This window comes from Peromyscus californicus, unplaced genomic scaffold (assembly GCF_007827085.1).
Source record: "Peromyscus californicus insignis strain IS unplaced genomic scaffold, ASM782708v3 Scaffold_1__1_contigs__length_55948999, whole genome shotgun sequence".
NCBI classification, from domain to species: domain Eukaryota; kingdom Metazoa; phylum Chordata; class Mammalia; order Rodentia; family Cricetidae; genus Peromyscus; species Peromyscus californicus.
The window spans coordinates 28574064-28593555 of record NW_026294492.1 but is presented as its reverse complement, the minus strand read 5'-3'; the positions used below and the strand labels follow the sequence as shown (position 1 = coordinate 28593555).

Sequence of the window (19492 nt, the reverse complement as noted above, 5' to 3'; positions counted from 1 at the left end):
CCCAAATGATAATTTTAAAACTAAAATAAGTCAACTTTCTAATTTCAAATTTGCCCCCAAAATAATAGTCACTGGGGGTTGGGGATTTAGCTCTAGAGAGCTTGCCTAGCAAGCACAAGGCCCTGGGTTCGGTCCTCAGCTCTGAAAAAAAAAAAAAAAGTCACTGCAATAATAACTAATAAAGGCTCTTTTCCTATCCTATCACAAATTCGGGATGCAGATTTAATTCTTGGACTCCAGGGGAATTTTCAGATGCTAGAACTCCTTCATTCTCAGTGTCTACTGGGTGTTTCCACAACTCAGCCATTAGCAAACTGCAGGTCTAGGCATCGCATCTGGGGAGTCTATGGGAAGCTGGATGCGGTAACAAGCTCCCTGACAAAGAACAGGCAAGAAGGAGAGGGGACAGAGATGGACAGGGTAGATGGTAGCAGAGGTGAACAAACAATGGCCCATTGCAAGTTCCTGTTCTCCACTGTGATTTTTGTCCTTTCGGAGGCTTCTTTGCACCCAGGCAATTTCCTTTTTTCTGCCCAGAACTCTGAAAGAGCCATCAAGTTCAATTTGAAGCCTTTCTGGGAAACCTGAATAACTGGTCATTTTGCACAGCTTGGGAAAAACAGCCACTCATTTTTAATGAAAAACAGGGGAAAAAAAAAAAAAGATCAGATGCGTTGTCATTTTACAGAAATGTAATACTGATCCTACAAAGCATATATGGATAACCTAAACGTAGCAAACGCTTCTACCCTCCAAGTACCCTGTTAGCAGTTCCCATTTTCACCTTAAGCTGCTTAAACTGACGCATGAGTCAACACCTCCACAGCTACTCTGTGTGCTCGGAAAAGAGACTATTTTTCATTTTAGGCTTTATTGTATAATGAAAATATCGGGAAGCCAACACCGCCATGAGTTTTGTTGGAGGCTTAGAGGTTAGCTTAAAGCATGAGTCTTGTTGGTTTTAGGATTATTTTAACTCTAGGAATGCAAAAGGGAAACAAATAATTATGAGGGCCCTGGCATTTACCAGGACCTTAAGTGTGTGTGTGTGTGTGTGTGTGTGTGTGTGTGTGTGTGTAAATTTCAGTTAGTCTTGTGAAGTGTATTATAAAAATAGCTATGATTATTCAGTATATGCCATATGGTAGGTACTATGTTAAAGGTTTAAATTCATTCTCCTATATAACCTCAGTTCTTCTGTAAGACAAATGTTATGCTTGATTAATCCCCACCTTCATTTTATTTTAGTCTTTTATTTATTTATTTATTTATTTATTTATTTATTTATTTATTTATTTATTGAGACAGGAGTCTTTTACTGAACCTAGAGTTCATCATTTTGGCAATGAACACCATGGATTCACCCATCTCCACCTCCACATTCCCCACCCTCTCCCAGTACTGGGGTTGCAGGTGGTTGTCTACACCTGGCTTTTATGTGGGTGCTGTGGGTCCAAACTCAATTCCTCACGTTTACATGGCAATCACTTTACTGATGGAACTATCGTCCCTGCCTTACTGTCCATACATTTAATTGTAATTTTTAGTCTTCTATGAATCAATTTAAAGCAATCTTCTTGTCTGAAAAGTCTTCTGTTATAAGGGAAAAAAAAACCCCAGATTCTTGGCATTCAAATTTATAAAATTACTTTAATCCCTCAGATGAAAAAAAAATTCTTGTTCCCTTGGTTCTCTGACATTTTTGAGAGGAGTCAACCTGTTTTTAATTTAATTAATTAATTAATTGAAAATTTTTATTTTATTTTTTTATTCAGGGTTTCTCCAGGTAGCCCTGGCTGTCCTCGAACTCATTCTGTAGACCAGGCTGGCCTCTGCCTCAGGAGTATACCACCACGTCCCCATCAACCTTTTTTTTTTTTTTTTTTTTTTAAGGTCACTGAACTAGCAGGCAGCAGATTCTGGGTGCTAGTTTTGGCAGTAATCAGTCACTCAAGGTCTCATTGAGGACAGTCTCAAGTTCTTGAGCTGTGAATGAGAGGATCGGGCTGGATCTCAAAGGACATTTAAGAGCTAAAATAATTTATGACAGAAGGAATTTGGCTGGGCTTGGATCAACTTTTTATGATAATAAAGAATGAATTCACAAAGCAGAAACATTCAGTGACGGAGAGAAGAGGGCTGGCCATTGCTATTTGCAACCAGAGCAGATACAATGTATTTCCTGTCCTTTTCACTGGTCTCCATGGGAAGACCGGGGAGCAGAGAGAGGACAAGGACAGGATGTCCTTCCCTTGCAAGTCACTCACCAGCTTATGTCTTTACCATTTTACCACCCCCATGCCCATCGGAACAAGACTACAAACTTCTTGTTAGAGTGACAATGAAATAATTACTTAATATCATTTTCACTTCTTAAATGTTCTTCAGACATCTTCCTTTCTCCCGTTGGTGTAGTGTGAATTTTTAGTGATAATAGTTATCAGGGAGCTCAGAGAGTGACTGGCAAGTCACTTAGAAGGAAAAGGTTTTGGTGTGCCTTTGGTGCTAACGTTCAATTGCCCAAGAAATTGGGAAAGCGACAAGTGAAAAGGGAGAGGTTTCTGGGTATTCAGGAGAACAGTGGAGCAAAAAGGGACTTTGTTCCTCCCGAGTGTAGCCGTTAGGGCTCTGTGACTCTCCATGTATGTCAATCTCCTTTTGATGACAAGAACTGTGACATCTATCTTTATATTCCCGGCACGGAATCTAACTGACAATAAAATACTTGTTCAAGTTGAACCGAGTGAGAACTGTGCGGCGAGGGCGGGGAGAATGAGATTTGAACAAGCAGCACTTGTTACTGGAGATCTAAAACTTTTACGGAATTTACCGAAGGATCACTACAGAGAAAGGGGGCTTCAATGCCAGTATTTCAGATTAAAGTGTTAAAAGTAGAATTTGGAAGAAGCCCTCCAAAACTGCAAATGTCGAATCTCAGCGGAGAGACAAGAGGACCAGAGAGCCTCCTAAAGGAAAACCGATCTGTCAACAAGATCGAGCCCCTCGGGGAAAGGAGGGCAGGCGCGATCGTGACCCGTGGTCCAGGGGTGTCCGGGCTCCGATGAACCCCCAAATGGGCGGCGGGGGAGCGGGCCGACCGGACGGCTTGCTTTGAGCCTATTTCTTAACAAAACGACCAGGAAGCCCTAAAATATGGGCAGCTGGGGCTGGTACTCGGCGTGATAACTTCCGCGTGTGAGTGTGCAACAGGGAGCGCCACCCGCGAACTTCCGCGTGAAGGGAGCCTGCGGCGGCTGGCCCCAAAGGCATCGCCCCGCCGCACCGCGGGAGAGGAAACCCGCGCAGCCCCGAGGGGAGGGCGGGGCGCGAGGAAGGGGCGTGGCTTCAGCCCCGCCTCGGAGAGGCGCAGCCCCACAGGCGGCTGGATTTCGCCACGCCCCGGGACTACATTTCCCGGCAAGCCCCGCGGGCCGCCGTTGACCCACTTCCCGGCCCGTCACGGGCTCGCCCGGCCCCCGCGCCCAGGCGGCTGCTCCCTGCTGACTGGGGTGTGGGCGGGGAGCGGCGGAGGGAGGAGGCAGAGCTGGCCGCCGCAGTTTGCCGCCGCTGCTGGGCGCCTAGGCAGAGCTCCCCGGGGTTCGTGCGGACGCCATGGACGAGCAGGCGGGTCCCGGCGTCTTCTTCAGCAACAACCACCCGGGTGCTGGCGGTGCTAAGGGGCTCGGGCCTCTGGCGGAGGCTGCAGCGGCCGGAGACGGGGCGGCTGCGGCGGGGGCGGCCCGAGCTCAGTACAGCCTCCCCGGGATCTTGCACTTCCTGCAGCACGAATGGGCCCGCTTCGAGGTGGAGAGAGCCCAGTGGGAGGTGGAGCGGGCGGAGCTGCAGGTAAAGACCCTCCCGGCCTGGCCATCTTCATCCCGCCTCTTCTCTCTCTTCCGCCCCGCCCCGGACCCTTCGCCCCCTCCCCCAGCCCGCTCGCGTCCCCTCCCCCTTGCCTGGCGCCCATCACTTCCAGAATCTCATCCCCTTTCCTCCAGTCACCTTTGGCTTTTGCTGACCCCATTTCCTAGACCCTGTTTCCTACTCCCTCTCCTGATGCATTTACCCTCCCGGAGCCTTTTCATCGGCTGTTTCCCACTCTTCACTCCCGTGTGTTCCTTTCAACTGTTTGCCATGCCACATCATGGGATTGTCCCTTTCGGTTTAGTGATTGGGTTGACAGTAGTTTTGAGAGACTCTGAGTAAATCATCCTGTCTCAGCCGTGATGCACCCTAGGTCTAGAGACGTTCCCCCGCAAAAGGTCTTGGCGGTTGGACTACTCTCTCTGCAAGGAAGGTGACCAGAGAAGACAACACAAGTTGTATCAGTGAGGCCCTGGCTTTCTGCGAAAAGCTGGCGTAGGGCTAGAGTGTTACTAACAGTATCAGCTCCAGTTTTCTGTCTGAAAATGTTTCTTCACCGCTTTTCTGCCCCTTTTGTCTCGTCTCGCATTTTGTTTAAGATAACGTAGGTTTTCAATGAAGGAAGGAACTAATGGGAGTCAGAGGAGTCTGAAATGGTACCTATTCACAGGATCTTAAAACTTCCTAAGAGTTGATTCTCTGTTCAGTGTTTTGCAAGATTGACATACATGTACTTTAAAAGGAACTAAAGGGGCTTCAGTGTTACGTTGTCTGCTTGCATAATCTTCAAGATAAAGCCTATCTAACAGAGGGGAGCTGTTGTGGGCCAGAGAAGAATGAAAGGTTAATACTTCACTGGCCATTCTGAGTTGTTAAATAGGTTTCCAGTGGCTGTTTATAAAACTTGTAAAACGCACACACACACTCATTTCCAAAGGAACTCAAAGAGCTGTGAGTGGTTGTGCCTCTCTGTTTTATGGGCTAATCCTGTATGCTTATGAAATTTGAGTGCAAGTTTAAGTTTGGGAAGCACTCGAAGTGTGTTACTTTTTTGGTCCCCCCCCCAACTCCCCCTTTTTTTGGTACAAGAAACAGAGAAAGAGAACTCTGATGAAGATACTCCTTTGCAGCAGCACACTGCTTTGGTGAGGTTCAGGCACCTCACCTTTGGTGAGGAAGGAGCAAACAGGCAAGGTTATAGTAAATAGGTCTATATTAAAGGCTGTGCTAGCTTTGTGACCTTGAGGAAATCCTATGACCTCTCTGGGCTTCAGTCTTATCATTTACTTACCCAGCACACGCTCGTGGCCCGTCGACTCCAGATTAACATACACACTCCAGATGAACCAAACTGGAAGGCTGCTGCCTCGTGGCGCTTAGTCTTTAGAAGGCTAACAGTCAGTGAATATAGCTGTCTGATATGGCCTATAGTTACCTCTGTGAGGCAGAAGAAGAATACAGGAGTAGAGTGTGGAAGGGCGCTATTTTAGCTAGCATAGCTTCTGGGAGGTAGGTGTGGGCAGTTGAGTAAAGTGAGGGATTGGCCTGTATGATTTGTTCAGTTTCTACAGTTATGTTTGGTGACGTTTTCACACCTTACTGTTAAGTTGGCACTCTGCTTGCTATTTGTAAGTTTTCTCGTGATTACTGATCTTATACCCAACCAAATGAGAGAGTACACGCAGAGAAATCTAATGCTTAGACATATACCTTTGCTGGCAATGTGTTCTGTAGTTGAGCTTTTGGAGTTCAGGTTCAAGGCACTATTGAAGGCAGGTCTAACCAATGCAAGGTTGCTAGAAATGGTTTTTGTGTCTGCTCAGATTTTAGTATATTTTCTAGTTTACGGAATGTAAAACAAATAACAGTAATATTATTAAAAACAAGCAGTTAAGCTATGTTTACCTTGGTGTGTGTGTGTGTGTGTGTGTGTGTGTGTGTGTGTGTGTGAACTTGGGGATTTCCAGACCTTCTTACCTTCGTTCATTCTGTTCTCTCTGATGCTGAAATTTTACAGTTCATCTCTAAATTTAATCAATCTTTAATTTTTGTGCACACATCCAAATTCACTTCAGGTAAGTTTCCTGCTCTTGCTTATATTAAGAACACCATTTTTTATAGCATCTTTTGATTTATGCTACAATAAAATGAAATGTTGCAGAGAAAGTTTAAAAAAATAAAATAAAATAAGCGGGGCAGTGGTGGTGCACCCCTTGAACCCCAGACAGAGGCAGGCGGATCTCTGTGAGTTCAAGACCAACATGGTCTACAGAGCAAGTCTCGAAAAATCAAAAGTAAATAAATAAAAAATTAAAAAGTAGAATGTTTTCTAAACATAATAAGTATTATTATTATTGGAGGGTTTGTAATAATGCATAGTCTTTGTGGCATTTATTAACAGAATTGAAAATTAAAAAAAATGCTTGCTGGGCGGTGATGGCGCATGCCTTTAATCCCAGCACTCGGGAGGCAGAGCCAGGCGGATCTCTGTAAGTTTGAGGCCAGCCTGGTCTACAGAGTGAGATCCAGGACAGGCACCAAAACTACACAGAGAAGCCTTGTCTTAGAAAACCAAAAAAAAAAAAAAAAAAAACCAACCAAACAAACAAACAAAAAAACCAACATACTTTAGGTCACCATTAAATTTGATTTTCCCTTTATGTGCCATTGGGCTTTTCCTAGAAAAAACAATATGGAGTAAAAGAGTCAGATGAGTTGTGATGACACATGCGGCTGTCTGTGTCCTTTTAGTTTTTTAAATCTCTTCTGAAGTCATTAACACCAAAGTCAACAGAAGTGTCTTTAAGGTTCAGTCTCATTTGTCCCCTCAGGAACCTGTCAGTCCTGCTCTTTCAAGTTCTCAGGGCTGAGTTGTGAAAGGCAATCCAAGTTCTCATCTGTCTGGGCGGCCTTTGTCGCTTCCTCCCTCCTTTAGATGTTGGGAGTGAGAAAGCAGTCATGTCAAAAACATTTTTTTTGTCTCTTATTTCCTCCTTACCCATGATAGCTAATAGGTCTTTTCCCCACTCCCTTGAGCGTTGGTGATTCATGAGGGAATAAAGAACATCAAGGTATTACTGAGTTCGAGAAAGGAATTGAAGAAAGAATACTAATAATATTTGAGAATGTTTTCCATGGATGAGACATTGTGCCGGAGACCCCAGAGACGCGTGCATCCTAATTAGTAAGACAGTACATACACAGTAGGTAGGAGACTCAGACTGTCATTGGAGAGGGAGATTGACTTTCTTAGAACAGCATGAGAGAAGATTCAGCAGCAAATGTGGAGCATGTTATGAAGTGATAGGAACCCGAGGTTTAGTAGTTTGAAAATTATCTTACAGGAAAGCAAGTATGTAAATAAAGTAATCCTAGATTTTGATGATGTATGTGTGGGAGTGGAGGAGGCTCAGGTCTCTACCTGAGAGTGCTAGAACTGCTTAGATTAAGTAGTAGAGGATGTGGTGTAGAGGCTCTGTGCTGGAGTGTTTATGAATCTGGGTTTTGGCACTAATGATATGTATTTCATTTAGTAAATATTTTTGAAGTATGCACTTCGTGCAAGATCCTGTACTAGGCATGGAGAAGATATAAGATCTTATCTCGTGAAATTTAAATCATGGGGTCAGGTAAACAGTGATGAATACCTGTTACATTAGTATTACATGTTCTGGCAAGGTAAAGGGGCAGGAAGTAAGTCTTCAGGGACAGAGTGTCATTTGAGCTGAAACTTTCCAAGGCTATCCCTGAGGTCCAGAAAGAGTTGAAACTGCCAGGAGAAGGGAGGATGCTTAGGATATCAAAGGACCAACATGAAGCAGTATGGCTGGAGTACAGGAGGAGTGGAAGAAATGATACCAGAGGAAGGCACTGGCCCCTGCCTGTTAGAAAGGCTTTGGATTTTGGCAGGGCCTGGTGGCCTGTAATCTCAGCTGCTTGGCAGTTTTAGGGAGAAGGGTCACAAGTTCAAGGCCAGCCTGGGCATAGAGTGAATTCAAGGATGGCATGGGCTGCTTAGTGAGGCTAGTTTCAAATAAAGAGTCAAAAGAGGACTGAGATTACAGCTCTGTGGTAGTGTTTGCCCAGAATGTGCAAGGCTCCAGGTTCAGGCCCTAGTACCAAGAAAACAACAGCCATTGGGTTTTACCTCTGAGGGTTGGGTAACCATTGGAATGGTTTGCAAAAGGAATCAAAAAGGAGCATCTTTAATAAGGGACCCTTGGCAGGAATTCAGAAGAGGCTCAGGGAGGTGGGTCGAAGGAGCAGCGAGAGTGTTTAGAAGACTGTTTTAATTAATTGAGGCTTGAGTTGAGAATGGGTGGTAGTGGTAAGGTTTTTTGCATATACATTTTGTTGATGTATCACCAAAGTATAGTAGCTTCTGAACACAGGAATCCTGACAACTAGCCAGATGTGCTAAGGGATGGAATGTGAGGTTTAAGGAAAAGGGAACTGGAAACAATCCAAATACATTGCTACCTAGCACCTTCGTAAGAAAGCTGGCATTTACTGAGCATTTAAATGAAAAATGTATGAACTTTAAAAATGACTGCTTTTTTGTTAATTATGGTAATTATTTCCCATATCACGAGATGCAGCCATGACATAGACCCGTTAATAAATCCATACTCTAAATTTACTATTGTGTTTCATACCTATAATACATATTTGCCATAAGTATGACCTTTCAGAGCCTTAATTTTCTCCAGTGTAAGGTGGGAATAATAAGTTACCTTGTGAGAATTAAGTGAGATTATGTGTTAGATAGGTGCTGAGTGAATGGTAGGAAATGCACGATGTTACTTTCCACTCCCATTTATTGCCGTTGAGAAAAGGATAATCTTTAGTCATAAACTTGAACCAGAGTGTGATGGTGCCTTCTGAGACCGTGAAGTCTAATATTCTGGGTCTGGTGCTGGCATTAAAGCCGTGTAACAGGAATAGTAGTCTTTTATGTCTGCTCAAAACTGTTATATACTACAAATGAACTTGCTTTTCTCAACATCCCACCATGTGGCTAAACTTTAGTGAATACCGTCACTTACATCTTGAATAACAAATTGTGTACATTTACTAACCATCTTATAAAACTAACCATCTGCTTTATCTTTTTCTTTAAACTACTTTTAAGTTTGGAACAAATGAACCCTCATTATATCATTTTGTGAATAGGTTTTTAATTTTATTCATACCCTTGATAATTTCTTAATCTTTAATTATACTTTGAAAGGATTACAGGGATTTTACTCTTTTAAAACATATCCTTTTATTTGTCATTTCAGTTGAGTGTTTTTCAACCTTAATGGCAATCTTAGAATAATCTGGGGCACCTGTTCCCTGGCCTTAACCAATTAAATCAGAATTATAGAAATTAGGTCCTAACAGTAGCACTTTTTTGAGTTCCTATGTGGTTCTAATATGCAACAAAGATTGGCAATAAATGCTTAGTTTTTTCCTATTCTCTCCTCTCTCTGTCTTTCTATCCCTGCTTCTCTCTCTCTCTCTCTCTCTCTCTCTCTCTCTCTCTCTCTCTCTCTCTCACACACACACACACACACACACACACACACACACACACACACGCAGTATGTATAAAGAAGTTTGGCAGTTTTCAACGTGTTGGCATTCAGTATATGGATGGCTTTTTATAGAACATGAGATATAATTTCTGTTAATTTCCATTGTTCTTTCTGGTGATAGCTAGCATTTTATTTTTAGGCAGTAGCCTATTATCATTTGAATCACCTCCTACTGACTGAAATATATAATGACAGAGTGATCTTTGAGGTGGGATGAACTTTGGAAGGCACTCCAAACTTTTTAAGTACCAGGAGAGGTTAAGTGACCAGGAATGAAGTAAGTTTTGTACAAGCCCTGTCACTTTTGCCTCCAGGTGTTTTGACAGGCTTTTTCTTTTTTTAAAAAACTCGTCACCTCCTCTGTCACCCCCCCCTCCTCTTCCTTTATCCTCTTCCTTTAGATTCAACCCAGGGCTTGGCACACGTTAAGCACACCTCTGCCACTGAGCTAACCTCAGCCTCAGTGTCTCCTTTTGTCCCTGAAAGCTTCTGAAGTGATCAGTCATAGTCATACTTGCTGTTTCTCTCCTTTATCTAAAAAATGATTTTAATGTGTTCTGCTGCTTTCTGGTTAGCTGCATTTATATTTTTCTGTCTTTGGTATTTTGTATTTCATTGCCTTTTTTCCCCCTAGAATATGATTTCTGTTTATTCAGAATTTTATTATACTCTTTAAATCTGATTATCTTACAGACTATCTGGCTATAATTTTTTTTAGATAGACCCCCTGGTACATTTTTTTCCCTGTTGGGTTTCTGAGTATGCATGCATGTATCTTAGGCCTTCCCTCTCCTCTTTCTTTATATTTTCCGTCTTCTGTCTCCACCCTTTATTCTGGTTCATGTATTCTGACTTTCAGTCCATCACTTCCCTCTGCAGTCCTTTTCGGTCTGTTATGGCTATGCAGTGAGTTTTAGCTTGGGTTATTGTTGACCTTCATTTTGGTTCCTTTTGTAATCTGGTTCTTGTTCTTTGATGGTGCTATAGTCTTTGCAGGTCTTTCCAGAACGATCTTTCTAGCCCTAGTGTGTGCCGTTATTAGTTGGTGTCTCTGCAGTTCCTAGGTTTAAGGTGGATTGTTCCTGTTACTCCTTGCTCCCAGTGACTTGTTCCTTTGTGGGTTTGGCTTGTCTTTGTGTGCTGCCGCTCACTATCCTTGGAAAAGTATAAGATTGATCTGAATTTCCAAAGGTTTTGCATTTATTTTTGGTAGATGACTGGTAATTGGAGGCATCACTAGTTCAGTACCACTTTAAACAGAAGTCGTTGCTTGAACCACTCATCTGAGGAGAACTGGGTTGTACAGGGGTTGGAGACCAAATGCACTTCACTGTCTTTGCCTGGTGGTTGTAAGCCCTTTAGTCTTTAGTGTCTTTCCCAAATGTGAACTGTGTCACCTGCCGACTGTCCACTCTGGGTGGTCTGGGTTGTTGGATTTTTGCCCTTTGGTCTCTGTCATCGTTCAGACTGATGAGCTGATACATTCTGGTTGGTCTGTATGCAAAAGCCTTTATTCCTGACCTCATGGGGTTCTCATTCTCTGTAATTTTGACCAGATAACTTTTTGCTATTTTGTCAATTTTATGTTGCTTTAAATAAAATTGCAATAATATTTGTCCAGAATTTTTAGCTGTTTTCAGTAGAAAAAGTTGCTGAATTCTCTGATCTTAGTTTCAAAATCTAATAAGAATGTCCTCAATGCGTATCTTGGGAAAAACAATTCTCAAAGCACTCCCTTACATCAAGAGATATGCCTGTTTAATCCTAAACTTTCTTTTTTTGTTGTTTGTTTGTTTTGGTTTTTTTTAGATACAAGGCCTTGCTCTGTAGCCCAGGCTAGCCTCAGACTCCTGCCTCTGTCTGCTGGGTGCTGGGGTTATGCACCATCACATCTAAATTCCAATTTCTCTATTCACATTTCTTTTAATTCTAGTAGTAAGGGGAGACCCACAGTTTCCCCTCTAAAATATTTGTGCTTTTGGCAGAATTTAAAACAAAATTCTTCTCTTTGTAGTCTTGGAGAAGTGTCTGAGAGACCAAATAATCTGGCCAGATATCCCTTTGCTTTTTGATTTGTGAAGCCTGCTCATGGTGTCCAAGTTTCAGTTTGGGCCATTAGAACAAAACAAAAAAAGTAACTTGCCGTTGAGGTCCTTGACACTTCTCACCTGAGCCGCCTCTCCAAATGGTGACACAGTCTTTGACCGTCCTAAGTTAGCAGTGTGGATGTGGGCCGTAGGGCCACACAGCTCTGTCACTTATGGTCTGCAGTTTTTGTAGGCTTCTCTTTTACTTATAAAATGTTGCTGATAACATATAAACCAAGCAGGGTAGATAAGGGTTTAAGAAATAGGAAGTATGGGCCCGTGAGGTCGCTCACCTGTAAAGGTGCTTGCTTCTAAACCTGCCAACCAGTTTGAAGAACCAACTCCTGAGAATTGTCTTCTAGCTTCCACTAATACACACGGGAGCATGCTTCTGTGAGTTTGCACGTGTGTGCGCACACTATAATAAATGTGGTCAAAATGGAGTGTATAATATTGTAGGTGTGTACTGATAGTCTAACAGGTGGTTAGCTCTACTTGGTTGATGTCTCTGGACAGAATGCATTAACTTACCTGTTGAACATGTTTTAGAAGCTCAGTGACTAAGTTGTCACAGGAGCTGCTATGGTCTCTGCACGGTGAGTAGTGGTTCGATGTTAACGGACAGGCTAGAGATAGCAGTAGTGGACAGTGCTATGCTTGTGTGCACTGGACCCAGGGAAAGAGGGCAGCTGAGAAAGACGGGAAAGGGGAAGAGAGAAATCAGGAGCCCTGGCAGACAGGAGGAAAACTGCACACATTTTTAATCTTACAGGATGTTAGTATAATAATCTGAATGTTTTATTGAAGCATTTGTAATTGTAGAATTCTAGAGCTTCTCTCCCAATCCTGTGTTTCTATTTACTTTCTGTCACCTTCTTTAGACTAAGGATATTTTGTCTTTGAAGGAAATTTAGACTATAAATAGTCTCAGTTGGTATAGACTTAGCTTGAACTGAGTCTTAGTCTCTATAGCCCAGGTCCTGTTTGCTCTACCAAAGCCTCCTTTTTTATTGTTTTCTTTGTGTTGTTGCTTCTGATTTCAAAGAACCAAGTAGATGATAAGATTTATGGTTACATACGTTTTGAATGCCTATTACAGTTTGAATTCTCATCACTTGAAAAGTTTTTTTTTTATTTCAAGTTGGATAATTAATGATATATTGAATAAATGATATAGTTAGGGACTCAAGATAAGTCTTAAATAATTTGTGTTCCTCAGAAGTATTGAAGTATATTATCTGCAGTTTGTTCCCCCACCCCATCCCCATCTTGAAAATCTTGAAATTCTCTGTCCTGGAGGATGACCTTTAACTTCTGATCCTCCTTCCTGCCTCCCTTGCTGAGATTACAGGTGTGCGCCTCCATACCTGCTTCTTCTATGCAGTGTTGGAGACGAAACAGACAGTTTTATTTTTTGTGTAGGGAATACTGAAATAAACCCTGTTTTCTTTACAAACGCTCAAATTTGGAGACTTTGAGTTTGTTCCAAGGCTAGTAGTATAATTAGATTCAGTGTGTATAGTTTAGTATGGTCTGTATGTTGATCAGACATCAAACTTGTACAATGTTTTGGTTATTAGGTTTTCTTTGCCAGTTTTCTGTATGCTGTGTGAGGACAGAAGTAAGAAGTAAGTATGCCAACTGTGTGTTTGCTCTTTATGCAGAGAGTTAAGGTAATAAGGGTTAACTTTCGTTACATAACTTTATCTGAACAAGATGATGGATATTAGAAAGTATTGATTAGAAGGAAATTGTATTGCATAGTCAGCTGGAAGCAATATGAAAAAGGAGCACTTTGTTCAGGAGATGAAGTGGGAAGAAAAGCGAGGGACTAGGTGGGAGCCATGGAAGGTGAAGCTCAGGAAGTTTGAGTAAGTTCTGGGTGTGGCAAGTCGTTCTTGGCATGAATACACCAGAGAGATCCTTTCCAAGGCAGGGCCAGAGGGAATGTCTCACCACCGATGATCACACAGGCTCCATTAGCCCGCATTTTCATGAGCTCGAAATTGGATCCAATACCTGTATATCTACTTTGGAGAAAAAACATGATGTCAGATTCCACACGGTGATTGACACCAGTTTCACTTGATGGAAAAGTACGGCACAGTCTGAGTTGTTCTCTCTCTGTTTTGTTTGGCTTATGCTTTCTAAATGAGAAGGCTGTGCTGTGAGCAAAGGAGCTTAAATTATAGGCACAACCCAAACCTGCTCCGAAGGAATGTGGAGTCCTATAAAGCTAGGAGGAGGGACCAAGGAAGAGCCTGGAGATATCTGGGTCAGCACACTTAGTGAACTGGAAAGAGTAGGGCTAGTCACAGAAGGCAGCTGTCCTCCCGCAAAGCCAGCACACCACTTGGATTGCTGTTTTCTTCACCCTGTGAGCAATATTTTTTTTTTTTTTTTTTTGGTTTTTCGAAACAAGGTTTCTCCGTGTAGCTTTGCGCCTTTCCTAAAACTCACTCTGTAGCCCAGGTGGGCCTCGAACTCACAGAGATCCGCGTGCCTCTGCCTCCCGAGTGCTGGGATTAAAGGCATGCGCCACCACCGCCTGGCAAAGCATTCTGTTTTGTTTGTTTTGTTTTCTCAGCAAATCCTACCAGTGTGCACCACCACCACCACCATCAACAACAACAACTGTTTTGTTTCTTTCAAGACAGGGTTTCTCTGTGAAGCCCTGGCTGTCCTGGGACTAGCTCTTTAGACCAGGCTGGCCTTGAACTCACAGAGATCCACCTGTCTCTGCCTCCTTATAAGCAATATTTTGCTTGTTGAGTGCCATGTGTCAGATCCATTGCTAAAGACTTCACATTTAAAGTTTACTTTTATCTTTATAAAACTATATGTAGAAGGTATTAATCATGCCTGAATAAACAGGTTTAAAAAGTAAGAAAGGATAAATGTTATGCCATAGAACATGATTCTGGGCATAGTAAGTAGGAAGAAGTATTTTGACATTTTCATTTTCTTTCATACTTGGTCAGCGTATAGGAATGTTCTGCCTACTACATTCTGATCATCAGGATTCAGTTACTTTCCCTGGAAAACTTGTTTGGCTTCCAGACACAAAGACGTATCGCGCACTTTGAGAAATACACACACACACACACACACACACACACACACACACACACACACACACGAAGCATTTAATATGTTCCTGACTGGTGAATGATCATGTTGCTAGAAAAGATGTTTAAAACAATATCTTAACATTTTTAAGTTAAAATATCTTTGTCTAGTTATTTGTCAGTGTAAGACCAGGTTTACTTACCCTTCACTTGTTTTAAAGAATAGTAGCGAAAGGGGCTATAAAGGTGGCTCAGTGGGTAAGAACACTGGCTGCTCTTCCAGAGGTCCATAGATTGATTCCCAGCACCCACATGGTAGCTCACAGCCATGTGCAGCTCCAGTCCAAGGGAGTCAGTCATCTGCCTTCTGGACTCCGAGGGCACTGTATGCACATGGTGCATAGACATACATGCAGGCAAAACACACATAAAAGTGTTTAGTAAAATACCAGTTAGAGTTTTGTGTTGTCATTCCCGAAGAAGCCACAATTATAACGTGCTGTTTCTGATGTTTGGATTTGGTTTTTCTTCAGTGAAGCGCACTGAAGGCAAACATCTCAAGACTTGTGTGGCCCTTTCCCTGGCATTGTACAGTTGTTTCTCCCACATCTGTTTTGACAGTATTATTTTCAGTGGCTCTTCTTTCTCTGCCTTTCCAGAATCTCCCTATCCATCCACCCACCCACCCGCCTTCCTCCTGCCTTCCCTTCCTTCTCCCTCCCTCTTTCTAGGTAAGTCATCTAGAAATTAAATTCAGTTAAACCATAACAATGACAGGAAAACCAATTGACTGTTTTGTTTTTTGAGCCAGAGGGTTTCTCTGTGTAACAGCTATGGCTTTCTTGGAACTCACTCTGTAGACCAGGCTGGCCTCGAACTCAGAGATCCTTCTGAGTGCTGAGATTAAAGGTGTGCACCACCACCACCTCCCAGTCCAGTTGACTCTTGATGAGCACGTACAGTTCTGTGGAAATCAAAGTATGTAGAGGAAATATAGAGAATGCTGTGACTATGTAGCATGCTCTGGGCTTTGGACAGTGTTACCAAAACAAGAAAACGTGCTGATTAACCTGTAATGTTGGTTACCACAGATTAGTGGTGGATACCTATCTTTCCCCGTTTCATGACTACATGTTTGCTCTTTTGCTAGACCGAGTTACTGAGGAGAAGTTTTATTTTTTAAGGTCCAGTAGAGTGACTGGCACATAATAGTTACTTAATAAATCATTCTTTGTCTTTTTTTAAATAAATCATTCTTAATTGAATGAATCTCATGTTTGTTTACAGTGTTATTGAATATGTATCAACATAAACGTGTATGTGTGTTTATTCTGTCCCAGCAAATTTTTATTCTTAAAGGCAGATCCTGTGTCTCAGACATCCATGACATTTATGTTTTCTGTGACTGTAGCAAATGTACAGTCTATACACTGTTAGTAGGTAATACTTTATCTCTTTCTTTTGCTGCTTTTGCTGCTAGCTAGTCTCCCTTGTGACTTCCACCAGGAAGCGCCATCTGAAGCAAGTCCTTTCTACATTCTTGTCATACAGAGCTTTGGGCCCTTCCCTGCCAGGTCATTTTCACAGGGTTCATTTCAGGGATGCCACTGGCTTCATAATTGCTGCTGGAGGCCGCTGCAGTAAATGACTGCAGACGGTGGTGTTGTGAATAAGGATTGTTTCCCACAACCCCCGCTTACATATTGAACTCTGACCATCAGGAAATGCCTTTGGCATCGTGTCCTAAAACATCGTTATGATCCAGAGTCCTGTAACATTTTTCTTTTCTTTTCTTTTTCTAAAAGCCCACACCCTCAGTATTTCCATGCTTTTTGTTCTTTCTAAATAGTTAGTTGCACATTTTGTTTCTAGGCAGTCTTAATTTAAATAAAAATATCTAAGACTAGTGTGGTAGCTTATGCCTCTTAGGACTGAGGATGTTGATATGGAAGGATTGCTGTGTAAAGCCATCTGGTCTGTGTAGTAAGATCATCTCAGAAAGAAAACCAACAACCAAACAACCCCAGCCCTCCCCAGAAAACAAATATCTAGGTATCGTTACCATGTTTACTTTTCTAATCTTTAGATAATAGAAATGCCTTAATTGTCCTAACGTTGGAATGAAACTCTTACATCTGAGCCTGCTTTTTTCATTAAAAATGTGTAGGCCAGCCAAGTCAGTGAGACTGATAAAGCTCATAGGCCTCAGGAACAACCCAGATTGCTAAGCCTCACAGAAACTGCCCTCAAGCCCGACTTGGGGTTATGCCTTGTAGGCCAGTTATTGGGGATGCTGAGACATGAGGACCTCTTGAGTCTAGGATAGCATAGTGAGACCCCTCTTTCAAACAAGAAAATTGTATCATTGTGGAATTTTTAAAGTTCAGAAACACTCTGTACTTTTTCTTCATGTCCTCTTAGGTTATGCTGTTTTAGCTTTCCCGTTTAGAAACCACCACTGGTAACAGCAGAGGAAGCCTCTTTCTCCGCTCGCCCGGCTGTGGAGTGCCAAGGCCATCTTCGCCCCCATTCTTCTTTGTCTGCTTCTCTGGACAGACACATTGATCACCTCCAGGTGTTTTCCTAGTGTTTCCTTGTGTCATTTTTCTCATTTTCTTTATTCTCCTTTGCTATTGTTTCTCAGTCCCTTGTGATCTTGTGTATGTCTCTGTGAAGTTGGCTGAATAGCAGATTATATGCCCCCCCCTCCAGTGGACACCTTGGTTTAACTCCCCTACACAGGCCAGTCCCTTTCCTTAGACTATCTCTACACCATTGCATCTCTAGCTATGTGATACTTTTCTTCAGTTAAACCTGGCATGTCCAGCTTTTGCAAATGTCAGGGATGACCTGTTACTTGAAATTCGGTCATCGACTGTAAAATCATTTTTCCAAAGCAGGCTGACTCGCCTTCGCATACCCATGACCTTAACCTTGGTTCGACTTCTGTTTGGTCTTTTGCTTTCTTGGATTTTTTCAGTCATGTGCTGGCTTTGTAGTTCTTTTTGTTTGTTTGTTTGTTTTTTTGGTTTTTCAAGACAGGGTTTCCCTGTGTAGCTTTGCACCTTTCCTGGTCACTCTGTAGCCCAGGCTGACTTCGAACTCACAGAGATCCACCTGGCTCTGCCTCCTGAGTGCTGGGATTAAAGGCGTGCGCCACCACTACTGCCCGGCTTGGCTTTGATAGTTCTTAAAACATTTTTAATCATTTTATTCCCAGTATTGCTGTCCTTAGCAATTCATGTCTCAGTGGCTGAAGCTGGGGTCTTCTAAGTTTTCCTTTGTAGCATCTTCTTTGGTGGACATATTCTACACTGTCCTGCCCCCTAAGCAGCAAAATGTTAACTAAAAATTGATTGGTCCAAAACATTTTTTTTCTTTTCTTTCTTTCTTTCTTTTTTTTTTTTTTTTTGCCTAGTATAGAGTTCAAATCTCTCCAAATATGTTCACATATCCTACTTACTAGAGTATTAGTGGTTTTTTTTTTTTTTTTTTTTTTTGGTTTTTCGAGACAGTTTGTCCGTGTAGTTTTGGTGCCTGTCCCAGATCTCACTCTGTAGCCCAGGCTGGCCTTGAACACACAGGGACCCGCCTGGCTCTGCCTCCCGAGTGCTGGGGTTAAAGGCGTGCGCCACCACCGCCCGGCTAGAGTATTAGTTTTAAACCACAATACTGTAATCCTTCTTTACGTACAAACTACTATCTACTTGAAGTACTCGTTTGGTATTTGGAGTTTAGTGTGCTACCAAGTATACTGTTTAATTACTTCTGATAAATCTGTTCAGTTGATTTAGGTATCATTTGGGTCTCTGCTACTCATACTTGCAGGTGACTGTTGTGGGATTTGGGATGTAGCAGTGAACAGCATGGACCGTTCTTGTCCTCTTTAGACATTGACAATTTTCTCTGTACCTCAGAAAAATTATCTCCAGTAATTATCAGAGCATTTGTTAATGATGATGTTACTCTATACAGTATATGCATATATCAGAATAGCACAATAATCCATAAATATATACAGTTTAAAAAGTGGAATTAGCCAGCTGTAGTGGCACACATCCTTTTTTTTTATCCCTGCATAGGTAGGCAGATGTTTTCAAGTTTGTGCTCAGCCTGGTCTACATTCTAGGCCAGTCAGGACTGCATAGTGAGAGCCCATTTAAAAAAGAAAAAAGTGAAATTAAATAGTAATATAAACAATCATGGTATTAAAACAAAAAGAGGGAGTTAGAAAGGCAGCTCTTTGCTCCTGACCAATGCACTCTAGCTGGAGAATGGGATTATCATTTTAGAGGATGAAGAAATCTTTTGGCAAATGGCCGTTTTTGTCATCTTTGATGTAATAAAAATTAAAACGTTGTCAAACTAATACCACATTAGTTCAGTTGTATACCACTAATCCACTAATTCTGCTAATCTCATAAAAGACAGGAGCAGAATAAAAAAATAGAAATCTTGCCTGGAGTCAGTTCTTATTAGCTGTTCTCCTCCAGCAAGCCTTTAGTTCATGTAACAATATGGAAGAAAACACGTTACTGTTTTATTCTGTAGTGAAGCGAACTGAGCTTGCTCAGAAAAGTTGGGCACTCTGAGAAGGTTGTATGACTGGAGAACCCAGGGTCAGAATCACAGACTCCTGGAGGTTCAAAATTGATAGTCAGCCCCAAGTTAGCAAGAAAAATTGCATTATGCTTTTCACTGGATTGTCTTGGAATTAAGTTAGGAAGTTTTGACTTTTTTTTTTTTTTGATTTTTCGAGACAGGGTTTCTCTGTGTAGCTTTGCGCCTTTCCTGGATCTTGCTCTGTAGACCAGGCTGGCCTCGAACTCACAAAGATCCACCTGCCTCTGCCTCCCGAGTGCTGGGATTAAAGGCGTGCACCACCACCGCCCGG

At 42.2% G+C, this 19492-nt stretch overlaps 1 protein-coding gene across 2 annotated transcripts in view; it reads left to right on the top strand.

The window, feature by feature from the left end:
* Window positions 1-3490: 3490 nt before the first annotated feature.
* Window positions 3491-19492, top strand: part of Strn (striatin) — an 87236-nt gene continuing 71234 nt past the window's right edge. Inside the window, exon 1 of one of the 2 annotated variants that reach the window (XM_052746305.1) lies at window positions 3491-3846. In XM_052746305.1, the coding sequence (XP_052602265.1) occupies window positions 3613-3846 (234 nt within the window). In that variant the 5' untranslated portion in view covers window positions 3491-3612. The remainder of the gene's footprint in view (window positions 3847-19492) is intronic. The other variant, XM_052746306.1, reaches the window with a different exon arrangement.